The sequence below is a fragment of the Aquarana catesbeiana genome, linkage group LG08, assembly GCF_042186555.1.
Source record: "Aquarana catesbeiana isolate 2022-GZ linkage group LG08, ASM4218655v1, whole genome shotgun sequence".
Lineage (NCBI taxonomy): Eukaryota > Metazoa > Chordata > Amphibia > Anura > Ranidae > Aquarana > Aquarana catesbeiana.
Window position 1 is genome coordinate 125,857,280 of NC_133331.1, and position 18,535 is coordinate 125,875,814.

Consider the following 18,535-nt stretch of genomic DNA (forward strand, 5'->3'; position numbering starts at 1 on the left):
CCAACCTTTCACTTTTTCTTTCTATCGCAGAATATTGTATTGTACTGTTTAAGAATATTGCACTGTATAAGAATATTGTTTAGAGCTTATAGTATTGTTGTACATTGCAAGAGGGTGTTGTAAGGTAAGACAACGACCCTTTGTATAAGTTGTTTGTAACCAAATTAAGAATGGGTAAGGGAGAAAGTAAAGAATACCCCCCCAACCTAATCCCAGGGAGAGATATGTAAAGACATGTGGTCAGAGAATATGCGAAACTGATTTTCTGATAAATCCTTTCATGTACGATCTGGCCGGATAAACTGAAAGTATGTACAGTAGCTCACCCTTCCCACGCACAGGCGCAAATGACCAATTCCATATGGATATGGCCAGGGGACTCTGAGGGATAAGAAAGCTTTCCCATGGTACACAGGGGACCCTGAGTGGGACATAAAGCACATGAAGGAAACAGGGACCCCTCACCTCCCAAATAGGCCAAGAGGAAGCTACCTCTTTGGCAGATATGATCTTTGATAGTGAGTGACTTTGTCACTGGAATTGTACTCTTACATCATTCATTCAGGACAATACCTTCATGCCCAGTAAATCTTTTGGGAAGAAATTTAATAGGAATTTTAGAAACTTGAATTTTCTTGACTCAAAGAGGGGGAGTAGCCATAGCATCACCATCATAGCAAACTGAAGTTCCTCCCCCATTTCCACATGACCACCCCCTCTGGGCTAAAAACAGTCTTGATGTAGGAAACATTTCATGTACCCCTTACAAAGCCACACTAAAACAAGGAGTATCCCCAGTTTACCACAAGCAATACCATCTCTCCAAAGATTTCTCCAAAGAGAAGGAGGAAGGCATCAGACCCATTATTGAGCCATTCCTGAAACAAGGAATTTTAAGACCCATCATATCGCCTTATAACACTCCCATAAACCCAGTCAAAAAGAGTGATGGATCATATAGGTTTGTGCAGGATCTCCTAGCCATAAATAACCTTGTGGTTCCAATTGCCCTATTGTACCTAATGTGCCATCTCTCATTACCTCCATACCTGCCCCAGCAGTGTGTTTTTCAGTTATTGATTTAGGTAATGTTTTTTTTCTCCGTCTTAGTTGATGAAGAGACACAACTATTACTAGCGTTTTTCCTATAGAGGGTGCCAGATAACCTGGAATCGCTTGCCATGGCTATATAGACTCACCTGCAGTCTGCTCAATAGCTCTCCATGCCATTACAGTCTTAGGCATCTAGCCATGGTTCTGTCCCTCTTCAATAACCTACTGTTGTGTAGTCCCTCCCAGGAAGCCTGTCAGAAAGACTCTTTACTGTTATAACATTTAGCGCAGACAGGTTACAAAGTATCTAATGAAAAGTTGCAATGGTGTCTTGATTTTACTCTGTACAGTGAAAGGAGACTCAGTCACAAGTGAGCTGCGGCTCCATGGGTCTGCCCCGCCCACATATCAAGAAGGAAGTGTTAACTTTCTTAGGTACGATTGGTTACTGCTGCCAATGGATATCTGATTGCTCCTACTATAACAACTTGCTGAAACAAGCTGCTCTACCAACAGTGCTGATCTTGTGAAATGAAATGGTTAATACATTTGTGTATCTTAAAACTGCTATGGTAATGGCTCCTGGTCTGGGATTACTTGAATATTGTAAAATGTTTCATTTGTTTGCAAAGGACAACTGTAAAACCATGGCTGGGGTCCTTGCACAAGAGCATGGAGGAAAGCTGAGACCTGTAGAGTAGTCCCAGTTCCAGTACAAGGCATGCTGGCGTGTCTGAGGGCTTTGGCCTCTTCTGCCATGGCTGTAGAAATGGCTACATCATTTACATTAGGTCACCCTAATCAAGCAGACGCACACACAGTACTGATCACATTTCAGAGGGAAGTGCACTGGCCGGTGCTTTGACGTTCCCAGCTTTTATCCAAATGTCCCCCCTTACACCCCCAACTTTGCCCAGGGAACACTGGGAACAGGTTTTGCAGGACCTATAGGCTATGGCTTCACCAGAAGATCTGGCCTTAATGGCATAAACAGGGTCTGACAATGAGTCCTGAGACAGGACTCATTGCCAAAGAGGGGAAACCAGACATACCAAAAGCAAGTGCACCTCTATTTATCTCACAGTACCATGGCATAGGACATAAAGATAAAATAAGGGAGGCAACAGGTGGCACATTTGCCAAATGGATAACTGTGCTGCCTGCGGTTTTAGCAGAAATAAGAATGTCCCCTTCCAAGACAAATCACTTGTATCCTATCCTGATGGGTCAACCTTTTCCCATGCCCTGGATTAGGAAACCCTTGGTAATAGAGCAGGGAGATCTGAGTTTGATACAGGAAAAATATTGTAGAAACTTGATTGGCATCTACGGTAAAGTATTCTTTTCCAATACCCTCACAGGAACCAACACACGAGTTCCAACCTGGAGATTAGGGCTGGGGAAAAAATCGATTTGAATCTTGAATCGAGTTGAGAGGTCAAATCGATTCAAATTTTCAGCAAATCGTTTTTTTTTTCTTCACCAGGACCGGCGCTGACACCGCACCAGTCCTGAGGAGCTGCGGGCAGGAGTTTTTAGGTGAGGCCGTGGCTTCGGCCTAGTCCGCGAGGCCGGACGCCACGGACTAGGCCGAAGCCGCGGCCTCGTCTAAAAACTCCTGCCCGCAGCTCCTCAGGACCGGCTCTACCGGAGATGTGGTCGTAAATCGCCAGCTGAACCCGACCAAGAAGCAAGATTACCATTTTGGCCCGCCCATTTGCATAGTCGCAGTGACCAGAACCGCTGTCCTCACGGAACAATACAGAGCCTGGATCCATGACGAGAGGATAAAGTACCACAAAGGACCCAGAAGCAAGACACAGATAAAGGAGGTCAAGCAAGTGATGCAAATCCTTGAAGAGAGAGTGAAACAGGTAATAATAAGACTCTGAAAAAGATGACCTCACTTCTCTCACAACCGACTTTTGGGAAAGCCTTGTGCCTACTCTTTATGCTGACACTGATGGTGTTTCTGCCCACATGGATCATCACTAACTGTATCTATCATCCTGAGGACTTGGGCACCCTAAAGGCCATATGCAGCCCCCCTTCTAATGGAACAGTAACTAGATAAAAGGAGGGACTACAACGTGGAGGGCCCAAAGGACTCATACCCCCTCCTACTGATAAAATGTTGTTGAACAAAGGGCTATTCGTAAACAACTAGATATGCACGAAGTAGCTATTGAATCCAGTGCTGCTCTGACTGGACTCTGAAGTAACGGAGGACTATGAGTTCTGCACATGGATTCATAATACCAGTATTGAAATATGGTGATATCACGTTTTATGATATAAGAGGGGATTGAAGGAGGAGAAAGAGTTAACATGACTAAAACTTTAATATAGCTGATAGAAGAATACAGTCAGGTCCATAAATATTGGGACATCGACACAAGATGTGCTTTAAACTGCAGACTTTCAGCTTTAATTTGAGGGTATTAACATCCAAATAAGGTGAACGGTGTAGGAATTACAACAGTTTGTATATGTGCGTCCCACTTTTAAAGGGACCAAAAGTAATGGGACAGATTAACAATCATGCATCAAACTTTCACTTTTTAATACTTGGTTGCAAATCCTTTGCAGTCAATTACAGCCTGAAGTCTGGAACGCATAGACATCAGACGCTGGGTTTCATCCCTGGTGATGCTCTGCCAGGCCTCTACTGCAACTGTCTTCAGTTCCTGCTTGTTCTTGGGGCATTTTCCCTTCAGTTTTGTCTTCAAGTGAAATGCATGCTCAATCGGACTCAGTTCAGGTGATTGACTTGGCCATTGCATAATGTTCCACTTCTTTCCCTTAAAAAACTCTTTGGTTGCTTTCGCAGTATGTTTCGTCATTGTCCATCTGCACTTCGAAGCGCTGTCCAATGAGTTCTGAAGCATTTTGCTGAATATGAGCAGATAATATTGCCCAAAACACTTCAGAATTCATCCTGCTGCTTTTGTCTGCAGTCACATCATCAATAAATACAAGAGAACCAGTTCCATTGGCAGCCATACAAGCCCACGCCATGACACTACCACCACCATGCATCACTGATGAGGTGGTATGCTTTGGATCATGAGCACTTCCTTTCTTTCTCCATACTCTGCTCTTCCCATCACCCTGGTACAAGTTGATCTTGGTCTCATCTGTCCATAGGATGTTGTTCCAGAACTGTGAAGGCTTTTTTAGATGTTGTTTGGCAAACTCTAATCTGGCCTTCCTGTTTTTGAGGCTCACCAATGGTTTACATCTTGTGGTGAACCCTCTGTATTCACTCTGGTGAAGTCTTCTCTTGATTGTTGACTTTGACACACATACACCTACTTCCTGGAGAGTGTTCTTGATCTGGCCAACTGTTGTGAAGGATGTTTTCTTCACCAGGGAAAGAATTCTTCGGTCATCCACCACAGTTGTTTTCCGTGGTCTTCCAAGTCTTTTGGTGTTGCTGAGTTCTTTCTTTTTAAGGATGTTCCAAACAGTTGATTTGGCCACACCTAATTTTTTTCCAATCTCTCTGATGGGTTTGGTTTGTTTTTTCAGCCTAATGATGGCTTGCTTCACTGATAGTTACAGCTCTTTGGATCTCATATTGAGAGTTGACAGCAACAGATTTCAAATGCAAATAGCACACTTGAGATTAACTCTGGACATTTTATCTGCGCCTTGTAAATGGGATAATGAGGGAATAACACGCCTGGCCATGGAACAGCTGAGCAGCCAATTGTCCCATTACTTTTGGTCCCTTAAAAAGTGGGAGGCACATATACAAACTGTTGTAATTCCTAAACCGTTCACCTGATTTGGATGTAAACACCCTCAAAGTAAGCTGAAAGCACATCTTGTTAGTTTCATTTCAAATCCATTGTGGTGGTGTATAGAGCCAAAAAGATTAGAATTGTGTCGATGTCCCAATATTTATGGACCTGACTGTATCTCTTATTTTAGGGTCTTGTTTTTTACAATGAACACAACATAGATAAGGTCTGGCAAGAACTGGTTTTGAAATGATGTCTTCAGACAAGTCAGAACGTCAGCATTACATAGTTAAATTATGTTTTTAGATAATATCCCCTGTCAGCTATAATACTAGTTTAAACTATGTCTGAGATGCTCTATGTTTGTATAGGAATTATGTGTCACGTGATGAACTCTGTCCTCCCTCCCTCCTTTCTCTTTAAGTTGTGCAATATTCTTTGTCCAAAATTTGTATAAAGATGTGATTCTTACCATTAAAACCAAGCATTCATTCAATGACTCTCTTGTCTTCATTGAATGCTTCCAGAGCTCCGAAAGAATTCTACTGATTGTCCAGGTCTAAGCAGATTTAACCCCTTCACCAGTCTTAGTTCGTAGGGTTCAATATTGAGTTGGTCCACCCTTTGCAGCTTTAACAGCTTCAACTCTTGGGAAGGCTGTCCACAAGGTTTAGGAGTGTGTATGAGCATGTTTGACCATTCTTCCAGAAATGCATTTGTGAGGTCAGGCACTGATGTGGACGAGAAGGCCTGGCTCACAGTCTCTGCTCTAATTCATCCCAAAGGTGTTCTATCGGGTTGTGCAGGCCAGTCAAGTTCCTCTCATCCATGTCTTTATGGACCTTGCTTTGTGCACTGGTCCAAATTATTTGGTGGAGGGGGGGGGGGATTATGGTGTGGGGTTGCTTTTCAGGGGTTGGGCTTGGCCCCTTAGTTCCAGTGAAGGGAACGCTTAAGGCGTCAGCATACCAAGACATTTTGGAAAGTTTCACTCCCAACTTTGTGGGAACAGTTTGGGGATGGCCCCTTTCTGTTCTAACATGACTGTGCACCAGTGCACAATGCAAGGGCTATAAAGACATGGATGAGCGAGTTTGGGGTGGAGGAACTTGACTGGCCTGCACAACCCGATAGAACACCTTTGGGATGAATTAGAGCAGAGACTGTGAGCCAGGCCTTCTTGTTCAACATCAAATATCCCAATAGACACACTCCAAAACCTTGCGGACAGTCTTCCCAGAAGAGTTTAAGCTGTTTTGGCTGGGTGGGCCAACTCAATATTGAACCCTACGGACTAAGACTGGGATACCATTAAAGTTCATGCGCGTGTAAAGGCAGGTGTCCCAATACTTTTGACAATATAGTGTAGTTTTGGTAGATCTAGAGAAGATTGTACAATCTGATTGTATAGTGCATGGCCAGCTTTAGGCTAGGTTCACATTACTGCGTTCCCGACCCGCAGAGAAACATGCTACTCTTTTTAAGAAAAGAGAGGCCTTTCCCCATGTCTCTCACGGATGGGGAGCCTATTGAAATGTATGGAGTTCCCTGCAGGCAGCACACAGCTGCACAGATGTGAATCACGTGTTATTGCAGAACTACACTGCATCTGAGCTAAAGCCTGCTGTCAGCTGACATCACGAAATTGGTCTAGGCTCTGGAAAGATCCCAACCATATGGTTGGGGTTCATCGAAATGCCTGGACCAGCAGCTGGCTCAGTTTTCAGCCTTAGCCCTGGTTCACATTGCAGCGACTTGTCATGTGACCTAAGAGTTCAGTTGCATGATAAGTCGCACCCCATTAGCAGCGATGGGACCCTTCTAAAAATAGGATTTTTATAACAGCTTACCTGTAAAATCCTTTTCTTGGAGTATATCACGGGACAGAGAGCCATAGTAGTTACTATGTGGATTATAGGCCACCTTTAGGTGATGGACACTGGCAAACCCTAAGACAGGAAGTCCACTTCCTATATAACCCCTCCCACTACTGGAAGTACCTCAGTTTTTGTAGCAAAGCAATATACGTGTATTAAAAGAGGGGAGGGACCTCTGTGTCCCGTGATGTACTCCAAGAAAAGGATTTTACAGGTAAGTTGTTATAAAAATCCTATTTTCTTTATCGTACATCACGGGACACAGAGCCATTGTAGTTACTATGTGGGATGTCCAAGAGCAATGCCAACTGAGCAGAGGGAGACACAACAAAAGTAGGGCACCATGAGACCTGAGGACTTATACTGCTGCCTGCAGCAGACTGTGCCCAAAGGCGATATCCTCATGCCTTTTTACATCAACCTGATAGAATCTGGTAAATGTATGGACTGAAGACCAAGTTGCGGCCTTGTAGATTTGAGTCATGGAGGCTTGCTGATGCACTGCCCACAAAGCACTAACAGCCCTGGTGGAGTGCACTTTGATTTGAGAGGGTGGAATCTTCCTCTTCAAACCATAAGCTTGAGCAATTACTTGCCGAATCCATTTAGAAATAGTAGATTTCGATGCTGCCTGTCCTTTTTTAGGACCTTCAGGCAACACAAACAAAACATCCGTTTTTCGAATCTGAGCAGTCGCCTTCAAGTAGACTTTGACTGCTTTCACATCATCAAGAGAATGTAGCGACTTTTCTTCCATAGAACAGGGTTCTGGAAAAAATAAAAGGTAGAACAATATCCTGGTTTAGATGAAAACCTGACACTACCTTCGGTAGAAAGTTAGGATGATGACGCAATACTACCCTATCCTTGTGAATAGTTAAATATGGCTCTTTACAAGAAAGAGCAGCCAACTCTGATACCATTCTTGCAGAAGATATGGCTACCAGAAAAATTAGTTTCCTTGTAAAAAGGACCAAGGGAATATGTCGTATCGGCTCAAAAGGTTGTGTTTCTGTAATGCCGACAGAACTAAATTCAGGTCCCAAGGGTTCAGGGGTGACCTAACCGGTGGATTAAGCCCACGTCACCCCCTGTATAAAGTTACGGAGCAAAGAATGTGAAGCAAGCGGTCGTTGAAATAACACCGATAAGGCAGAGACCTGGCCTTTGATAGTACTCAAGGCCAGCTTCATCTATAACCCCATTTGCAGAAAGTCAAGGATCCTACCGATGACATACTTCCTGGGGTGCCAACCCCTGGATTCATACCAGGAAACACATGCCTTCCAGACTGTAATATATGATTCTAAAGGCCGGCTTCCTTGCATTAATCAAGGTAGATACCACTGAACCTGACAGCCCACACTTCTTCAGAATGTGGGTTGCAATAGCCAAACCGTAAAGTTTAACGTTTGTAAGGTAGGATGGAATACCGGACCCTGCGAGAGTAGGTCTGGACTTGGTGGTAGGGTCCATGGGTCCCCTACCGCCATCCTTATGATCTCTGCATATCAAAATCTTCTGGGCCACAAGAATCACCGACTTCCCTTCCTGCTTGATCCTACAGAGAAGTCATGGAAGCAGCAGAATAGGAGGGAATGCATAAATCAGTGAGAACTGATTCCATGGGATCATCTGTTCCACATGCTAGCAGATCCCTTGTTCTTGACACAAAGTTGTCGATCTTGTTGAACCTGGATGCAAACAGATCTACATCCGGGATCCCCCATCTTCGGCATATTGCCAGGAAGATCTCGGGGTGAAGGAAAGAATTCTCCCGGGAACTGCTGGCAACTCACATAGTCCGCCTGCCAATTTTCTATTCCTGGAATGAAGACTGCTGATAGGCAAGGTAAATTGTTTTCTGCCCAAGTTAGGATATGATTCACTTCTCTCTGGGCTGCACGACTTCTTGTGCCCCCTTGGTGATTGATATAAGCCGCGGCTGTGGCATTGTCGGATTGGATCCTGACAGGACAATTCCGTAACCTGAACGTCCAGGCCCTCAGGGCCAGGCGAGCTGCCCGAATCTCTAGAATGTCGATGGGCAAGGCCATTTCTAATTTGGACCATTTCCCTTGGACAGCCGCCTCTTCCAGGACTGCTCCCCAACCCGAAAGGCTGGCATGTGTTGTTACCACCTTCCAGGCAACTGGAAGGAAGGATCTTCCCTTTTGCAGATTCTTGGTTATCAACCACCAACTGAGGCTCTGGTACACCTTTGGAGACAGACGCATTGGGAAATCTAAAGCTTGGACCTTCTTGTTCCAAGCTAATAGGATACTGTTTTGCAGCAGCCTTGAATGAAACTGAGCATAAGGAACGGCCTCGAATTAAGCCACCATCTTTCCCAACAACCTCGCGCAAAGCCAAATAGAAGGATTCTTTTTTGCTTTATATATACACAAGAAAAAGTTGCGCTACTAGTGTCCAAGAAATATGAAAATAAGGAGCCAGCATCAACAATATGGCTAATTGTGAATAAAAAATGCAGCGCTAAGAAAATTATAACAACTCCAGGAGTCACCTTGGAGTAGAAAATTAACTGGTGAAATAGTGAATGGTACTATAAATGTACAATATTCAAAAAACAATAAAAGTGCTCAGTGCATAAGTGAGAACAGAGAATGAACTCATATGGCATAATCAAAAGCCAAAGGAATACATATAGTCCATAAGGTAATTATACATAGAGTGTTGTCACATAGGCCAATCAGCATCACAGTATGCCTATACTGCACATTGAAAAGTCTGTGGAGACTCTGATAAAAGATGTATAGTCTCTTAAAAATGACACAGAGATGCAATCATTCTTAGAAGGAAAAATGATGAATATACAATGTAGGAAGTGAGTACACACGACACCCTGGGGTGTGCATCCACCACCGGGGGAGGGGAATGGGTACTCTTACCTCAAATCTTGGACACACGCCAGCGGAGGTGGGTCGATTGAGCATAAAACGATCCTCCAAAGCGAATTCTCCAACGAGAACTCCTGCAGAAAAGATATGTACCAGCATCAACCTCCGGGGGGGGGGGGGGGGGTCGGTGATAAATGGTCGCAGTAGAGGCTCCAATAGATAGATGTTTGTTGTCATCCAAAGGACAGCATGAATCATGGGAAAAAGATAAAACAAAATGCCCCAGTAGAAGTACGTTTAGTGCGAAACATGTCGGGTACTTAGCCTGCTTGGCCACGCTGTTCTTATTTGATGTCTGTGATCACGCTATGTACACATCTTCAATGATGTTTTGTACGTTTTTTTATTTTATTTAAATACATTTTTATTCCGGATTTACCGCCACTATGTGGAGGCCTTTTTGTTTTATCGTATGGACTATATGTATTCCGTTGGCTTTTGATTATGCCATATGAGTTCCTTCACTGTTCTCACTTATGCACTGAGCACTTTTATTGTATTTTGAATATTGTAAATTTATAGTACCAATCACTATTTCACCAGTTAATTTTCTACTCCAAGGCGACTCCTGGAGTTGTTATAATTTTCTTAGCGCTGCATTTTTTATTTATTTATTTTTTTGCTTTGACCACCTGAATCAGTTCCTTTATGGCACTGATCTTTGCCTGGGGCAAGAATACCTTTTTCTGGGCTGTATCTATGAACAGACCCAAGTATTCTAATCTCCTTGACGGTTTTAAGGAAGATTTCTCTAGGTTGAGAATCTAACCTAGGTATTCCAGGTAGTTGAATGTGGTGACCATACTTTGGTCTAAGCAGGCTACCGACTGGTCTATCAAGAGCAAATCGTCTAGGTAAGCTATAATCGTTATACCTTGGGCCCTTAATCTGGCTAGAGGAGGAGCCAGGACCTTTGGAAACACTCGAGGTGCAGTAGCTAGACCTAAAGGCAGAGCTACAAACTGAAAATGAAGATTTTCTACCTCGAAACGTAGATATTTCTGGTGAGCAGGGAAAATAGGCACATGGAGGTATGCATCTTTGATGTCGATTGATGCCAGAAGTTCTCCTTCTTGTAGGATGGAGACTATTGATCGGATTGACTCCATGCGAAAAAAACGGATATTCAGGAACCGGTTTAGAGCCTTGAGATCTAGAATGGGTCTGACATCTCCATTCGGTTTTGGCACCGTGAAAAGGTTTGAATAAAATCCCAATCCCTGCTCTTGCATGGGGACCACTGAGATCACTTTTTGAGACAAAAGACGGTCCAATGCTTGAAAGAGCTCTCGGAACTCTAGCTTGTACCCTAGAGCTATTGAGGATGTCACCCATTTGTCTCGACACTCTTCCTGCCAGACCCTTGAGCACTGCAGAAGTCTTCCCCCTACTCGAGCGAGCGGGGGCGCCCCTTCATAAGGAGGCTTTAGTATTTTGTTTTGTAGGTTTCCTCCCCCAGGACTTCTTTTGTCCCTGGGGTTGACCCTGAGGCTTACCTCTTGAACTTGACGGCGGAGGTCGTCGTGACTGCCTAGAGGCTGATGCCCCTGGCACTGGAGAAGGAGCTCGTTTAAATGACATATGTTTACTCCTTTTCCTAACTGGCAAAAGGGTACCTTTTCCACTAGAAATTTTTTGGATGTATTTATCCAAATCATCCCCAAACAGCCGTTCACCGCGGAAAGGAAAACTAGCCAGGAGTTTTTTGCAAGGCGCTTCGGCTGACCAATTTTTCAACCATAGTATTCTACGTACTCTATTCTATATGTACCAGCCCAAGCATAAGGCGCGAGGCCTGAAGAATAGAATCTCTCATAGCATCTATTTCAAATCATAAGGCACCTGGTAGCTCGGCTAAATCCTGGGCCTGCTGATCAGGGATAACCTTGAGCACCTGTTTAAACTGGTCTTTCAAGGATTGACATACACCAATTACTGCCACCACAGGTTGAGTCACTGAACCTGCCAGAGACAATGCTTTTTTTTTATCAGGAATTCCAATTTTTTATCCGTTGGATCCCTAAGCATTTGAGCATTGTCTACCGGACAAGCCACGCCCCCTCCGTCTTCCCACCACACCCCCCCACCTCTTCTCAAAAGAGTGTTTCCCCACGCGAGCCTCCGATCCAACGGGATTGGCGTGTGTGTGTGTGTGTGGGGGGGGCGAGGAGGAGAGCTGGTGACAAACCACCGTGCAGAGGCGGGGGAGAACGGAGCAGCATCCACCGATCGTTCTGGCTTTCCCCTACCTATCCAGGGAGAGGGGGAGAGCTTCTGTCCAGGTGGGGGGTGTTTTTAGAAACCCCCCCCCCCAACATCTTACTGGAGGCCTGGGACTGATAGCTGGAGGGAAGTCTGCAGCTTCTGCTGACACAGAGCGATCTAAGGAAAGCATGAACAAAGTACGTGCTCCATACAGCCCCCAGTGGTGACTTTAGGCATGACAACATTTACTTTTAAAGGAGACAATCCATAAGAAAATTAAAAATTCCTTAGGAATCTCCATTTACCTTATCTCGCCACAGGGATTCTGTGGTAAAACCAACAGACCCAATCTTCACCCCTCACGGTGGGCTCCGTTAAAAACCTTCAGGGACCGGGGCCCCTTTTTATCGGGGGTTCCACTCCCCTGGACCCGTAAAGCACCCCACCAGGAAACTTTATGGCTGAAAAAAACAAAGCACTGGATCCCGGGGTCCAGCTCTCTAAAAAGAGAAGCGTTATGGGCTAAATCTCGTTTCTTCCGCCACAAGGCCCGGGTACCATTCAATTTAGCCTAAAAAGACACTTTGAATGGATCTGGTTGCATAGCTCGCTCCGGCAAAGGAATATTCCAGTGGAGTTCAGCATAGCACATCTTTACTCGTGACCAACACCTAAGACACTGGCAAAAAAACTGAGGTACTTCCAGTAGTGGGAGAGGTTATATAGGGAGTGGACTTCCTGTCTTAGGGTGTGCCAGTGTCCATCACCTGAAGGTGGCCTATAACCCACATAGTGACTACTATGGCTCTGTGTCCCGTGATGTACGATAAAGAAAGGAGCAACTTGAGTCAGTCTGACTTAGAAAGAGGTTCCTGCAGTACTTTTGATGCGACTTCAATACGACTTGCATTGACTTCTGTTAAAGAAGTCATATGCAAGCCGCAATGAAGTTGCGCCAGCATGTCGGATTCAAAATCATGCGACTTTGAAGTCACAGCAGTGTGAATCGGAGGACAGATGTTGAATCAGATCAATGCTGTACTCACCTAGATGAGTATAAATTGATTTTTTTTACAAGTTCATACTTCTCATTTAACAGTAGCATTCTCATTTAACATAACAAATATGCTATACTTACCTGCTCTGTGCAAAGGTTTTGCACTAGGGCTGCAACTAACGATTATTTTCATAATCGATTAGTTGTCTGATTATTGTTTCGATTAATCGGATAAACACCTCAAAAGAAGTTTGGTGTATAATTTAGTCAATATGTAAAGTTTAAAAAAAACACAATTTATTCTTGAATATCTATCTGCAGAGGTAAGTATAAAAACCCAGCTATATGGTTGGGGAACAAAATAGCTAATCCACTCTGAGAATAACAGAAGAGATATATATAAGACCCCCTTCACGCGTTTTAGCGCTAGAAATAGCGCCTGAAAACTGCCTCTCATTCGCTCCAATGGGTGCTTTCACACCCAGGCGGTGTGCTTGCGGGACGATTCGGAAAAGTCCTGCAAGCAACATCTTTGGGGCGGGTTGGGAGCACTAAAACGCCCCTGCCCATTGCAATGATTAAGCTCTTCCAAAGATCCTGAAAAGTACTTCAGAAGCGCTGCAACACAGGTGTTTTTAAACCCCTTTTTTGGGGTTAAATGCACCCTGCTAGCAGGCGAAAAGTGACACAAAAGTGCCACTTAAACAGTGGAAACGAGCGACGCTTAACAGCAAATGCGGCCGTGGCCCCAGTGTGAAAAAGGTCTTAGAGGTAGAATCTGGTACATATCATCAGACTCAGAGATCAATATTTTTATTCAAAGGGAAAAAAAATGTAAAAAAGACCTAAAACACTGTTTTGCAGATTTTCAGACAGGATTGTAATATAATATTATGCATGACAGACTTGTCATAGGCAGGTAGCTGGATACAAGCTACTTGCTTCCTGCTATCACTTATGCTGGCCATACATGAACAAATTTTCCCTTCGAACATTTTCATTTTAGAAATGTTGGTTCAATTTTCTAATCATTACTGGGGCCAAACAACATTCATTTTCGACCAGTGATGGGAAAATTTGCAGAATAGAAAACTTCTCAATCAAATGAATTTTCAGACAGTGCATGTGGTTTTTGGTTTTAAAAATAAATGTTAAAAGAAAGTGACATTTTCTAACGACATTCATGGTTTTGCACAGAACAGCCCCAATCCTCCTCTTCTGGGGTCCCCTGCTGGAGCTTCTGGCTCCTTCTGCCTTCAGAGTACCCCTTATAGCAAACGTGCCCCTATAAGCAAGGTAAAAACACTTCTTCTGCCTTTTAGAATCACTGATTTCCTTCTCTTGCCCAGGACTACATGTCCCATGAGGCATTGCTCCACACACATTCACAAGCTCTCTGGCACTTACTGACATGTATGGACAGTGTACTGAGCTGTATGTGTGCTGCACTATGTAGTATACTGACATGTATGGACGGTGTACTGAGCTGTATGTGTGCTCCACTTTGTATACTGACATGTATGGATGGTGTACTGAGCTGTATGTGTGCTGCACTGTGTAACATACTGACATGTATGGACGGTGTACTGAGCTGTATGTGTGCTGCACTGTGTAGTATACTGACATGTATGGACGGTGTACTGAGCTGTATGTGTGCTGCACTGTGTAGTATACTGACATGTATGGACGGTGTACTGAGCTGTATGTGTGCTGCACTGTGTAGTATACTGACATGTATGGACGGTGTACTGAGCTGTATGTGTACTGCACTGTGTAGTATACTGACATGTATGGACGGTGTACTGAGCTGTATGTGTACTGTACTGTGTAGTATACTGACATGTATGGACGGTGTACTGAGCTGTATGTGTACTGCACTGTGTAGTATACAGACATGTATGGACGGTGTACTGAGCTGTATGTGTACTGTACTGTGTAGTATACGGCCATGTATGGACGGTGTACTAAGCTGTATGTGTGCTGCACTGTGTAGTATACTGCCATGTATGGACGGTGTACTGAGCTGTATGTGTGCTGCACTGTGTAGTATACTGACATGTATGGACGGTGTACTGAGCTGTATGTGTGCTGCACTGTGTAGTATACTGACATGTATGGACGGTGTACTGAGCTGTATGTGTGCTGCACTGTGTAACATACTGACATGTATGGACGGTGTACTGAGCTGTATGTGTGCTGCACTGTGTAGTATACTGACATGTATGGACGATGTACTGAGCTGTATGTGTGCTGCACTGTGTAACATACTGACATGTATGGACGGTGTACTGAGCTGTATGTGTACTGCACTGTGTAGTATACTGACATGTATGGACGGTGTACTGAGCTGTATGTGTGCTGCACTGTGTAGTATACTGACATGTATGGATGGTGTACTGAGCTGTATGTGTACTGCACTGTGTAGTATACTGACATGTATGGACGGTGTACTGAGCTGTATGTGTACTGCACTGTGTAGTATACTGACATGTATGGACGGTGTACTGAGCTGTATGTGTACTGCACTGTGTAGTATACTGACATGTATGGACGGTGCACTGAGCTGTATGTGTACTGCACTGTGTAGTATACTGACATGTATGGACGGTGTACTGAGCTGTATGTGTGCTGCACTGTGTAGTATACTGACATGTATGTGTACTGCACTGTGTAGTATACTGACATGTATGGACGGTGTACTGAGCTGTATGTGTGCTGCACTGTGTAGTATACTGACATGTATGGATGGTGTACTGAGCTGTATGTGTACTGCACTGTGTAGTATACAGACATGTATGGACGGTGTACTGTACTGTGTAGTATACTGCCATGTATGGACGGTGTACTAAGCTGTATGTGTGCTGCACTGTGTAGTATACTGCCATGTATGGACGGTGTACTGAGCTGTATGTGTACTGCACTGTGTAGTATACTGACATGTATGGACGGTGTACTGAGCTGTATGTGTACTGCACTGTATTTTCTGACATGTAAACAATTAATGCATGTATGCAGGCCAACTAATCGCTGAGCAACTAATCAATTATGAAAATAGTTGACAACTATTTTCATAATCGATTTTGCCAATTTGTTTTTTCAGCCCTATTTTGCACAGAGTGACGCCAATCCTCTGCTTCTGAGGTCCCCGCCAGCACTCCAGGCTCCTCTTTTGTCAGTGCTCAACCATAGAAAGCCGCTTCCTATGGTGGCACACCTGCGGGCTCACTCCAGAGGTGGGCTGTGTGCGTCTATAAACATACACAGCTTGACTTGAGCCCTGCCCCCTCTCTCTGCTCACAGCATTTGTCTGACAGCAACAGGAGCCAATGGCTGCCTCTGTGAGCGAGTTGCTGCAGACAGATACTGGATCAGGCTATGTATGGTAAGTATAGTGGGGGGTGATAGAAACACTGGGCATGTTCCACCTTTAGAAGCAGGTAAACCACTTGCCGACCGCCTAACTGTAAATATATGTCATTACTTTGACATTAAATACTGGGGGTTATGAAAGCAGCTAGCTGCCATAAAACCGGTATCCTCTTCTTCAGCAGGTGGTCCGCTTCAAGATAAAAGTGGTCCCTGTGGCGGATTCGCTGCAAGATCACTTTTATCAGCGGCAGAAGAGGGCCCCCAATCCCGTCGCTCTCCGGTGCCCTCCACCGCTTACCAGGGCCATCAGTAGTGGCGGAGGCGATCAGATCCTCTCCCTAGCCTGACATGGAGCTGAGTGAGGGGAAGATGGCCCACCCATTTCTGTATCATTGCAGGGCGGAAGTGACGTCAAAACGTCACTTCCACCCATAGCTCTTAAAGGGACATTTTTTTTAATATTTTGAAATGACAACATTTTTTTTTTATTGCATTTTAGTGTAAATATGAGATCTGAGGTCTTTTTGACCCCAGATCTCATATTCAAGAGGACCTGTCATGCATCTTTTCTAATACAAGGGATGTGTACATTCCTTGTAATATGAATAAAAGTGAAACTTTTTTTAAAAAAAAAGAACAGAGTAAAAATAAAAAAATAATAATAATGTTTTAAACGCGCCCCGTCCTGCCGAGTTTGTATGCAGAAGCGAACGCATACGTTAGTAGCGCCCACATATGTAAACGGTGTTCAAACCACACATGTGAGGTATCGCCACGATCGGTAGAGCGAGAACAATAATTCTAGCCCTAGACTTCCTCTGTAACTCAAAACATGCAACCTGTAGAATTTTTTTAAACGTCGCCTATGGAGATATTAAGGGTAAAAGTTTGTCGCCACGAGCGGGCACAATTTTGAAGCGTGACATGTTGGGTATCAATTTACTCGGCGTAACATTATCTTTCACAGTATAAAAAAAAAAATTGGGCTAACTTTACTGTTGTCTTATTTTTTAATTCACAAAAGTATATTTTGTTTCCACAAAAAGTGCGCTTAAGACCGCTACGCAAATACAGTGTGACAGAAAGTATTGCAATGACCGCCATTTTATTCTCTAGGGTGTTAGAAAAAATATATATAATGTTTGGGGGTTCTAAGTAACTCTCTAGCAAAAAAAAACTGTTTTTAACTTGTAAACAACAAATCTCAGATAGAGGCTCGGTCCTTAAGTGGTTAAAATGTTTTTTGTTTTTTTATTAACAAAATGCGTTTGAAAGACTGCTTTCCAAATACAGTGTAAAATAAAATATTGCAACAACTGCCATTTTATTCTCTAGGGCCTGGGATCTGGAACTGGCGGCCCTCTAGTTGTTGCAAAAAAAGTCCCACAAGGCATTGCAAGGCTGACAGTTACATGCATGACTCCCACAGCCAGAGGCATGATGGGACTTGTGTTCCGCAGCAGCTGGAGGGCTGCCAGTTTGGGACCCCCTGCTAGGTCTCTGCTAAAAAAAATATTTGAGGGTTCCAAGTCATTTTCTAGCAAAAAATACTGATTTTACTTGTAAGCAACAAGTGTCAGCAAAAGGCTTGGTCTTGAAGTGGTTAAAGGTCCATATAGAAGTGAGGACAGTGACCTTGCACAGAGAGGAGAGCTGCTCTGGGGGAACCCATAGACATAGTATGGAGGAGGTCACAGTATGGTGTTATGTAAACATTGCAGCCTCCCTATTACCTGCTCCCTGGGCTTTATCCCACACTGCCAGCTGCAGCCGGCCGGCCCCTTCCCTCCTCAGGAGGTGAGCACACAGGCTCCCTGTCAGCCCGGCTCCTACGATCAGTATCCGAGACATGTTTGTCCTGTCACTCCTCGGAGCTCCGCCCCCAGCTGGCTGCACGTGGGGGCTGCGGGCCAAACAACACTTTCCCTGGGAAGAGGCTGAGCTGTTCTGTCAGTCTACTCGGAGATCACCTGACCTTCTCTCACCCCACGTGATGTACACATCTGGCTGCCATCATTCTCCACAGCCCTCACCCATCCTTCTATAACCTCTGGAAGACATGGCATTTTCTGCCACCTTTTTGTTCCATGTTAAAAAAAAATATATATTTTGCTAGAAAATTACTTAGAACACCCAAATATTATATATATATATATATATATATATATATATATATATATATATATATATATATATATATATATATATATACATAAACACACAGTATCTCACAAAAGTGAGTACACCCCTCACATTTTTGTAAATATTTTATATCTTTTCATGTGACAACACTGAAGAAATGACACTTTGCTACAATGTAAAGTAGTGAGTGTACAGCTTGTATAACAGTGTAAATTTGCTGTCCCC

At 44.0% G+C, this 18,535-nt stretch overlaps 1 protein-coding gene across 5 annotated transcripts in view; it reads right to left on the reverse strand.

The window, feature by feature from the left end:
- Positions 1–18,087, reverse strand: part of RNLS (renalase, FAD dependent amine oxidase) — a 252,672-nt gene extending 234,585 nt beyond the window's left edge. For 2 of the 5 annotated variants that reach the window (XM_073596352.1, XM_073596354.1), the window contains exon 1: positions 17,902–18,084. In XM_073596352.1, coding sequence (XP_073452453.1) covers positions 17,902–18,019 — 118 coding nt within the window. In that variant the 5' untranslated portion in view covers positions 18,020–18,084. Of the gene's footprint in view, positions 1–17,901 lie in introns of all 5 variants that reach the window. The other 3 variants (XM_073596350.1, XM_073596351.1, XM_073596353.1) reach the window with 3 other exon arrangements.
- Positions 18,088–18,535: the final 448 nt, after the last annotated feature.